Raw genomic sequence first — 10,623 nt, 5'->3', positions numbered from 1 at the left:
GTTTTAAAGTCTTCCATCTCATGACAGAGGTCCTCAGGCTCAGAGATACTGATTTTTGCAGTGCATATATCTTATTAGAACTTTTAAAATCTAACTGTATGAGAATATTTATAAAGGAACTTCCATTTGCTATTAGGGAAAAGATAAGACATATTGTGACTCTAGTCACATTTAATTTATCTACTGACAAAGTTTTCTTCTTTTGCTCATAGGTGTGGATATCCAAGGTCTCTTTCTAACCAGGTTTTCACTAGACTACCTTATTGAAATGTTCTTAAAACTAACAACTCTTTCAACCTTGGAACATGCATGACATTATAGTTTTTTTTTTTTAAACAGTGTAACCTGGGGGCTATAATGTACTGATAGTGTAATGAAATGTCAAGAGCTAAAATTGATGTTTCCAGCATTTCTTTGCACACATCAAATTCTTGTGAATTGTAAATGTATGGGATTATTAATATAATTATATCATAGTAAAAGTAAAGGGTATGTGATATTCAGAGTACTTAGAAAAAAGTTGAAAGTCAAATTTCACTATACCTCAGGTTTATAGTGCCATTTACTACTGAAGTTTTAAAAAAATTATCTTATTTGTTATATTTCCCATTATTATTAACTGAACCATTAATAATATCATCAAATTACAGCATGTTATAGTAAATTTAGTCCATTTAGAATAATATACAAAATCCAAATTATTACAGTGTTTTTTTGCATATTAAAAGATTTATATTTTATAGGCCAAATGCTTGCAGTTGAAAAAATATTTGCCTAATGTTATTAAATGGATTATTAAGAATAATATCAAGTCCAATTTAGTATGACATTTATAAAAACATAATCATAAAAGCATAGTTTCTGCTCTTTAAGATGTTATATTCTATATCCCCGGGGATCAGGGCACTTTTTCTGTAAAAGACTTGATAGTAAATAGTTGAGGCTTTTCAGGCTCTATAAGGTCTCTATTGCTCATTTTTCTCATTAAAAAAATTTTTTTTTGTTTTACAGTCTTTGAAAACTAAAAACCATTTTTTAGCCTCAGGTTGTACAGAAACAGGCCTCAGCTCATGTTTGAACTGTGGGCCATAATTTTCCATCCCTCTTTTATACTAGCACATAAAAACATGCAAAATAAGGCATATTAAAGTAAAAACAAAAAAGATACAGTTAAATAAAAGTATCTATTTTTCTACAATTTGTGTAATTTACTTTTACAGATATTATGATTTTTTTTTTTCATATCTTGTGAACCATTGAGAGCATTATATTCACTTGGAAAAAATTTTCAATTTGCAGTTTTACTTACAGAATTCTAAGACTTGAAAGTAGGAAATTCATCTGTTCAGGTCCTATAGGTTTTTGAATGAAGGAAAAAAGTCATGCTATTGTTTAAAGAAAAGATAAAAGACTTCCTTAAATGTACTAGAGAACAATCATATTTTGCTAATCGGTAATGTAATGGGCTTCCCTCATAGCTCAGTTGGTAAAGAATCCACCTACAATGCAAGAGACCTGGGTTTGATCCCTGGATTGGAAAGATCCCCTGGAGAAGGGAAAGGCTGCCCACTCCAGTATTCTCCCTGGATTGGAAAGATCCCCTGGAGAAGGGAAAGGCTGCCCACTCCAGTATTCTCCCTGGATTGGAAAGATCCCCTGGAGAAGGGAAAGGCTGCCCACTCCAGTATTCTCCCTGGATTGGAAAGATCCCCTGGAGAAGGGAAAGGCTGCCCACTCCAGTATTCTCCCTGGATTGGAAAGATCCCCTGGAGAAGGGAAAGGCTGCCCACTCCAGTATTCTCCCTGGATTGGAAAGATCCCCTGGAGAAGGGAAAGGCTGCCCACTCCAGTATTCTCCCTGGATTGGAAAGATCCCCTGGAGAAGGGAAAGGCTGCCCACTCCAGTATTCTCCCTGGATTGGAAAGATCCCCTGGAGAAGGGAAAGGCTGCCCACTCCAGTATTCTCCCTGGATTGGAAAGATCCCCTGGAGAAGGGAAAGGCTGCCCACTCCAGTATTCTGACCTGGAGAATTCCTTGGACTATACAGTCCAGGAGGTCGCAAAAGTCGGACACGACTGAGCGACTTTCACTTTCATTTAATGTAAGTTAATATGAAGCAAACCTTGAAGCGTATTGTAATAGCACTTTTTAGAAAGCATTTAATATAGCCAGGGGAGTTTGAGAGAAATTCTTTTGGGAGGACTGGGTAGGGTTCATGCCTTTATACCCAAGAATTTAAAATTTTAAACTTATGTTTTTATGTTCTTTGAGTAATTTAGAGTAATATTCTACTTTGAAAAAATCGACGTGATTTTTTAAAAATACCATTCAGGTAATAGTTTTGAAAGCAGGCACTAAAGGTTAAATAGGAAAGTCTAGAAAATGTTGGCTTTCTTTTTCTTTAAATGAAATCTTTAGTTATTAACTGGAAATGTTAGGATTTTAAAGGATAATCCTTATTATTTTCTTAGAAAAGCAGTTGAAGAAGCAAGACACCCAGACTTAAAAGGAATCACTATTTATGTTGCCCAAGATTGTACAGGTGAGGAATCTATTATATGATTTTACTTTTCATCCACTTATTTGGTTAGACCTTTTTAAAAATTTAGGTATAATATATAGCATTACATTAGTTTCAGATGTACAGCATAATTTGTATTTATATATACAAATTTGTATGTTGCATTGGTTTCAGATGTACAACAGTATTTGTATATATTGTGAAATGATCACAATAAGTCTAGTTAGCATCCATCACCATCCATTCTGTCCATTCCGTTCTCATTGTCCAGTTGTGTCTGACTCTTTGCGATCCCAGGGACTGCAGCTTGCCAGGCTTATCTGTCCCTTACCATCTCCTGGAGTTTGCCCAAGTTCATGTTCATTGCATCAGTGATGCCGTCCAGTCATCTCATTCTCTGATGCACCATACATAGTTAAACATTTTTTTGTGTGTGATGAAAACTTTTAAATATACATTATAATATTATTAACTATAGTCCCCTTCCTGTACATTACATCCTTGTAATTTATCTTATAGCTAGGAGTTGTACCTTTTGACCCCCTTCACTCTTTTTGTCCCCCCACTCTACCTCTGCCAACCATCAGTCTGTTCTCTGTATCTATGAGCTTGGTGTTTTATGCATTTTGTTTTGCTTTTTAAGAGTCTTCATATAAGTGAGATGATACAGTATTTGTGTTTCTCAGTCTGACTTACTATACTTAGTATAATGCTCTCAGAATCTATCCATGTTGTCACAAATGGCAAGATTTCATTCTTTTTTATGGCTAAATAATATTCTTATATATTTATAAACACATATACATACACCACATTTTCTTTATTCATTATTGATGGACACTTAGGTGGTTTCCATATCTTGGCTGTTGTAAATAATGCTGCAGAAAACAAAGGGATGCATTTATCTTTTTGACATAGTGGTTTTGTTTTCTTCAGATAAATACCTAGAAGTAGAATTGTTAGATCATATTGTAGTTCTATTTTTATTTTTTTTAAGAACCACTATAGTGTTTTCCATAGTGGCCATGTTAATTTACATTCTCACCAGCAGTGCGCAAGGGTTCCTTTTGCTCCACATCCTCAACATTTGTTGTTTTTTGTCTTTTTTGATAATAACCATTCTAACAGGTGCGAGATGGTATCTCATTGTGGTTTGATTTGCATTCTCAGACGGTTAGTGAAGTTGAGCACTTTTTCATGTATGTGTTGGCCATTTATATGGCTTCTTTGGAAAAGTGTCTCTTCAGGTCTTCCGCTCATTTTAAAATTGGATTACTTGTTTTTTTTGATGCTGAATTGTATGAGTCTCTTTATATATTTTATATACAAATATTTTTGTATATTTTGTATATTAACCCCTTATCATATATGTGATTGCAAATATTTTCTTGTATTCAGTAAGTTATCCTTTGATTTTGTTGACATTTTCTTTGACTGTAACAGAAGCTTTTCAGTTTGATGTATTGCCATTGTTTATTTTTGCTTTTGTTGCCTTATGATGCCCAGTTAAAAACATTATCACCAAAACCAATATCAAGGAGCTTTCTGCCTGTTTTCTTCTAGGAGTTTATGGTTTCAGGTCTTACGTTCAAATCTTTGATGATCCATTTTGATTTAATTTTTGTGCGTGGTATAAGATGGTGGTCCAGTTTTATTCTTTTGCATGTGGCTGTACAGTTGTCTCAACACCATTTATAATTAGATTTTTCAAAAGTATTTAGCTTATCCCAATTATACTGTAAATGATTATGAAGGTGGGGACCATGTTTTCACATTTTTGTTCCAACATGGCACCCTGTGTAGGCACTCATTAAATATTTCTTGATTGAATATATACTATGACTTATAAGTTGCAATATTAAAATAAATTCTTGAGGGAAATTTCAGTATTTAAAATGACTACTTAAAAAAAGATAGGTGGGAAAATTTAACATAAGTATATACTTGGTCTGCATGTCTGCCAAGTACCTCCTCATTGGTGGATTTGTTTCAAGGGAAGAAAATTCTCAGTTTGACTTGTCTCTTACTAGTCCATCAGTAAATCATCTGATCATGATGCAGGTATTGTCCTGAATGTAGCTTTGTTTTAATGTTTTGGGTCTTCTGTTTAATGACCAGTATTTATAGTAATTTTGAAACTCTGTTGGGGATAAAATAGAACCTTAATGTCCTGATAAAATAAAGTGCCTTCAAAATAAGCCACCTCATATTGTTTATTTTTTACAGAAATGCTTTCAACAGGACAAAGTATGTTAATGTTGGGGAAAGTTAAGTTATACTTTAATTATGTTTAATATAATGGTGTTTATAAGAGGTTTGAGAGTACCTTGGTAACTGACTAGTGCTGATAGTGTGGAAATAATGGTTGGCAAATACACATGCATTTGTTTGGGCTTTTGTTAAGGTTAATTGAATTTTTAAGAAAGACTGATAAGCCATGATTATAACCATATGAACATGAAAGTTTTAAGTTTTCAGACAAGTGCATGAATTTTCCAGATACTATATTTGTTTTTCAGGTAGGAAATCTTACAAAATAAAATATACTGTGTTAAGAGTTCTAATTAAGCCAAAGGATGTACGTAAACAATTAGTCATTAAATAATTTATGAATTTGCCTTTTGCATTTTGGTTGATATCAATCAGCTTTGGTCTTTAGTGTCACATACTGTTAATTAAAGAACACAGAGCTACTCAATATCTAGGTGGTTTGTGTAATTTGAAGTAGATATTTAAAATTCTGAACACTGATATTTAAAATTATAAAGGGAGAATTTATATTACTGTAGTGCATTTTGATAGATTGTGAGGTTAGAAATTAGGTGAAGCCAGAGTCAATTAATAATTAATTCCCCGCCATTCCGCCATCTTCGTTAGTGCTTTTTTTTATTGGTGTTTTTAGAAGATCCACTTTCTGTTATTTTCTCTTCCTCTCATTCTGTATTCTTTTCCTTTGTAATTACATATTTTTCCATGGCTTTAAATAGTTAGGACTATGCTCTATATACTAGGACTTTAACACTGCACTTCTAGTGCTGCTGCTGCTGCTAAGTCACTTCAATTGTGTCCAACTCTGTGCAACTCCATAGACGGCAGCCCACCGTCCCTGGGATTCTCCAGGCAAGAACACTGGAGTAGGTTGCCATTTCCTTCTCCAATGCATGAAAGTGAAAAGTGAAAGGGAAGTCGCTCAGTCGTGTCTGACTCTTAGCGACCCCATGGACTGCAGCCTACCAGGTTCCTCCATCCATGGGATTCTCCAGGCAAGAGTACTGCAGTGGGGTGCCATTGCTACTTGTGTTAATATGAGGTAACTTGTATTTTCTGCCATCCTTAACTATTTCCATGTAGATGTTCTACAAGCACTTCAAATTCAGCACATTTAAAATTAAACCTATCATTTCTCTCTGTACACGGCTCCTTTCTTGCTTTCTATTTTCTGTTCACTCATAGTATCATGTCCACATGCATGCTTACTTATTCTTGACTCTTTTCTTATTGCTAATATCTAGTTAGTCAACCAAGGCTTAACAAATTATACTTAAAAACAAACATGGTTCTGAAATCTGTCTCTTCTTCACTCATTGATACAGATCAGACCCTTATCTCTAACTAGGACTTGAACATGATTTCCCTATCTTTCTTTTCTATTTCTCATTCATTTTGTCAAAAGAAATTGATCATGTCCCTTAATTTGAAAACCTATGACTGTCTGTTAACTCCAGTCTCAAGTTATTGTAGCATTTAAAATACAGCACATGAAGTCCTTTACCAATTGTTTTGACCTACATGTCCAGCATCGCCTGTCAACTGTCTTGCATGCTAGTACACAAAGTACCATCAACCTGCACACCATTTCTTGGATATACTATCATTACCTTTCTTCCATGTCTTTGTTGATACTATTGCCTCTGCTTAAAATGCCCCTTATTATTAAAATGCTTTGTATTAACATTTACTCATTCTTTAAGAACATGCTGTGAAGCCTTTTCCAGCTCCTATCAGGTAGAACTAGTTTTTTATTCTGTGTTCTGTAACATTGTGGAAATACTTATATTAAATATTGCACTTGTAATTCACTTTTAATAATACCTTGTGCTTATCTGTAAGTCCTTGTAGATCAGTGTTGGGGGAAAGTACCAGAACTGTTTGCTTGGGAGTCACTACTGTAGTGAGCCTCTGTTATGGAATTGGACTGTTTTATAGCCCTTCCATTGTGTTGAAAGTGGAGGAAAAATACCAAAACATTGAGGCAGACACTGTGAATTAAGGATCTTATTTGCTTTTATATTTCCCCGGCATAGAAAGCTTCAATAAATAGTTGGCCCTCAATAAATGTGTGTTGAATGAAATAAAACAGTAAGAAGAAATTGAAGAGTAAGAAGCACTTGATAAGGAAGAAATTATTGTATATGTCAGGGGAATATTATTACTTTGTCTTTTTGCAACAATATTTGTTTCTGAAGGAAGTAGTCCTTTGGAAAAACCCATTTGATTGGAGTATGTATTAGTTCAGAAAAGTCAAAGATAGAAATGGTCATGTGTGTACTGTCTCAGAAAAGTGAGAGAATTTAGAGATTTATAACCAGAAGTTTTACTGAGTAGCTTGGCAAAAGTAAGATGAATTGAAACATGGAAAGAACTGTTTTTCCATTTCTGTAGCTTTGGTGTAGACTGACCATGGGAGGTGCATAGTTCCTGAGTACATATTTGGATTTACTCAGTCTCATGGCTTTACAGTACCATCTGTCTGTCAGTTCCCAAATTTTTAGCTCCATCTCAGACCTGTCCGCAGATAGAGACTTTTTATGTCCTTAACTGCCAACTTATCATCCCTGCTTGCATGTCTAGTAGATATCTCAAGTTTAGCATGTCTAAAACTGAATTCCCGTTTCTCCTTCCTGTATTTTCCCTTCCTACAGTCTTCTCTGTCTTTGTAAATGGCAGCTCGCCTACTCTGTTTGCTTATATCAAAACCACGCCAAGCATCTATGACTCCTTTTTCCTCTCGTATATTATTTTTAATGTATCACTTTTCACCACCTCCTCATGAGCATCTTGTGACCATTCTGCATCTTGACAATTATTGCCTTTGTTCAGGCCACCATCATCTGTTGCTGGATTCTTGCGGTGCCTTCCTAACTTCTTTGTGTTTCAGCCCTTGCCCTCTGCAGTCCTGTGTTAATAAACACAGGAACCACACTGATAAAATATAAATCCAGATCAGGACATTTGTTTCCTAAAAAACTCTTCAGTGGCTTCTCATCTTACTTAAAGTAAAAACTGAAGTCTTTATAATGGCTTTTAAATTTCCTACCATCTGTCTTTGTTCTCTCTCAATTTGTAACCTTATCTCCTAACCTCATTATCTACTATTGTACCCTTACTCACAGTCCCTCCAGAGGCACTGGCCTCTTGGTCCTGGAACAAGCTGTCCATGCGTCTGTCCTAAGACATTTGCACTTGCTCATCTTTCTGTCTGGAATCTCTTCCCCCAGGTATCTGCACTTCTTGGTTTATTACTTTCTTTAAGTCTTGAGTTCCCTACCAGATTATTTTAAATTGTGCTCCATTTCAACATTTCCTATCTATCTTTCTTCCCCTCTGTTTTCCTTCAGAGCAGCTATCACCATCTGTCTTATATTTTACTCATTTATTGTCTACTTCTCTGTGTTAGAGGATATGCTCTATGAGGTCAGGGGTTTTTCTCCATTTTGCTCACTGCTGAAGACTCAGTGCCATATAATAGTTATTTGATAAATACCTATTGAATGCATAAAGGATGTGGGTAATTTTTAACTCATTGAGACCTTGTTAATGATGTTAGAAATTGCATGACTGGCCATTGTTGGGAGAAAAATTAGGGTACAAGTGTTTCTGAAAATTATTTTTATAAAATTTAATATGTATTAATTGTATTTTTTCTCAGTTTACAGTTCTGATGTAATTGATAAACAGTGCACTTCCATGGCCTCTGATAATACAAATGACAAAGCTGTTATTATTCTAGTTCCTGTTAGACTTGGTGGAGAAAGAACCAATGCCGACTATTTAGATTTTGTAAAGGTATGAAATAAGAACTAAAAATTTTTTGAAGGCAATGCTAGCTAACATGAAAAATACAGAAGGTTTGCAGTCTTTTTTCTATGAAATGGAATGATTTTATAGTTGTAGATTGATGATTTTATAGTTGTAGGTTGTAAAATTTGGTATTATAGATTTTAAATTTCAGTATTACAAGATCAGTGTGATTTGAAGAGTAAGGTGTTCAATGACAAAATAAAAAGCCTTTTAGTCTTTGCAGCTAATCAAGGGGATACAGTGCAGCAATAATCATAATCTGAAATAAGTCTATAGTTCCCATTATTCTTATGTGTGATTTTTAAATGTATGTACCTTTATTTATTCATAAACCCACATTAAACTATATCTAGGTAACTATTTTAAAAATTACTGCTGCATTATCTTCTACTTTGTTTCATGTGCTATCATAAGGTCCATAAGTAGGAAGAATACTTATTTATGTAGACAGAGATGATGAAGATAATGTTGGGGAGGTTCCAATTTTGTTTTCCCTAATTAACCAGTTACAAATCTGTTCTATTTCAGGATACATAATTTTTTTTTTTTTTTTAAAAGAACCTAATTAGGTTATCTTGTCACAAAACTTTACCTTTTGAAATAGTCTGTTTGAAAGTTAGTATTTATATTATTTGCATAGTTTTAATAAAATCAAGGCCAGAGATGGAATTCCTCTTTGAATGGACTGTCATGGCATATACTCATCTTGAAATAAAGTTTAGATTTGTACCTCACGTGAAACACAATAATAGTCCCATACTGTGATCCCAGTGTATACAGGTGGAACATGTATCCTCACTCTAGATTGTACTGATTCTAAAAATCTAGAGCAGTTCATTTCAATATATGGTATATGCAAGTCTTCTAGCTGATATCTTGGCTTTTCCTAATAGTTAATAAAAATTTGCAGGCTACTTGTTACTAAAAATAGCAGTGTGTGCATGCTGAGTTGCTTCTGTCTTGTCTGACTCTTTGCAACCCTGTGGACTGTAGTGCACCAGGCTCCTCTATCTATGGAATTCTCCAGGCAAGAATACTGGAGTGGGTTGCCATGCCCTTCTCCAGGGGATCTTCCTGACCCAGCAGTGGAACCCATATCTCTTATGGTCTCCTGCATTGGCAAGTGGGTTCTTTACCATTGGCGCCACTGTAACCAATAACTTATAAATCCACTAGATAAAAGTGGGGCTTTGATTTCTAACATGTGGACTCTTCAGTAGAATTTTGGGTGCAATATGAGAAGTTATAAACCATTTCATGGGGGCTTTGAGATTTCTGGCATGCTGTTATGTCTCTGTTGTAACCAAATCTAAAATGGATTGCCTGCCTTCTCTACTACCATGAGAAGATCAGAAACTGAGGCAATTTTGGAATCAACTTGCTAAAACCCCATTTCTGGTGAAAAGGGCTGCAGATAGCTTCATCTGGCTGAGGGCTTCGCTGTTTGGCGGCATTGAGAACAGTTATCAGATGGCAGGGCTGTGTAATCCTCTTGAGTGATTCACTGGAGTCTGCATTGTAGTGAAATAAACCACGGTTAGCTGTTAAAGTGATCCTTAGTACCTAGCATATAGGAGTTGCTCGACAGGTATTTGTATAACACTTGTAATACAGATTTATCTCATTTTGCCCTCACACTAGCTGGGAACTCAACTGCCTTTATTAAAAAAAAACAGAAGTGACAAAAGTTAAGTGATATGTTCAACTTCAGATAATAAAACTATTGACAGAGACCTGACCTTTTTTCATATGTTCCCGTAGAATCTGGACTTCCTAAAATGTAACATTTCTTTGAGCTCCTACTAATTTAATTTATGCTACAGTCCACTTTTAGAATAGTATTAATAACTATTAATATGTTTAAGATTTTTGATTATCAGGTAAAAATGTCTAAAATGGCTGAGTGAAGTAGGTGTTATGTTAGGTGTGGTGCTTGGTCACAGGATGGCTGGGTCAAAAGCCATAATGAGATCATGTAGAGAGCTATTCATTTAGGAGTGAAAAAAATAGTGTGTCTAA

General features: G+C 34.9%; 1 protein-coding gene across 3 annotated transcripts in view; it reads left to right on the top strand.

Moving 5' to 3' along the window:
- ATG4C (autophagy related 4C, cysteine peptidase) overlaps positions 1 to 10,623 on the top strand; it is a 97,705-nt gene that overhangs the window by 51,517 nt on the left and 35,565 nt on the right. For all 3 annotated transcript variants that reach the window (XM_010833903.1, XM_010833902.1, XM_010833904.1), the window contains exons 6-7: positions 2,474 to 2,544; positions 8,453 to 8,589. In XM_010833903.1, coding sequence (XP_010832205.1) covers positions 2,474 to 2,544; positions 8,453 to 8,589 — 208 coding nt within the window. The remainder of the gene's footprint in view (positions 1 to 2,473; positions 2,545 to 8,452; positions 8,590 to 10,623) is intronic.

This window comes from Bison bison, unplaced genomic scaffold, assembly GCF_000754665.1.
Source record: "Bison bison bison isolate TAMUID 2011002044 unplaced genomic scaffold, Bison_UMD1.0 scf7180017863957, whole genome shotgun sequence".
NCBI classification, from domain to species: Eukaryota; Metazoa; Chordata; class Mammalia; order Artiodactyla; family Bovidae; genus Bison; species Bison bison.
The sequence above is the reverse complement of the archived record's forward strand: the minus strand, read 5'-3'. Positions and strand labels throughout refer to the sequence as shown.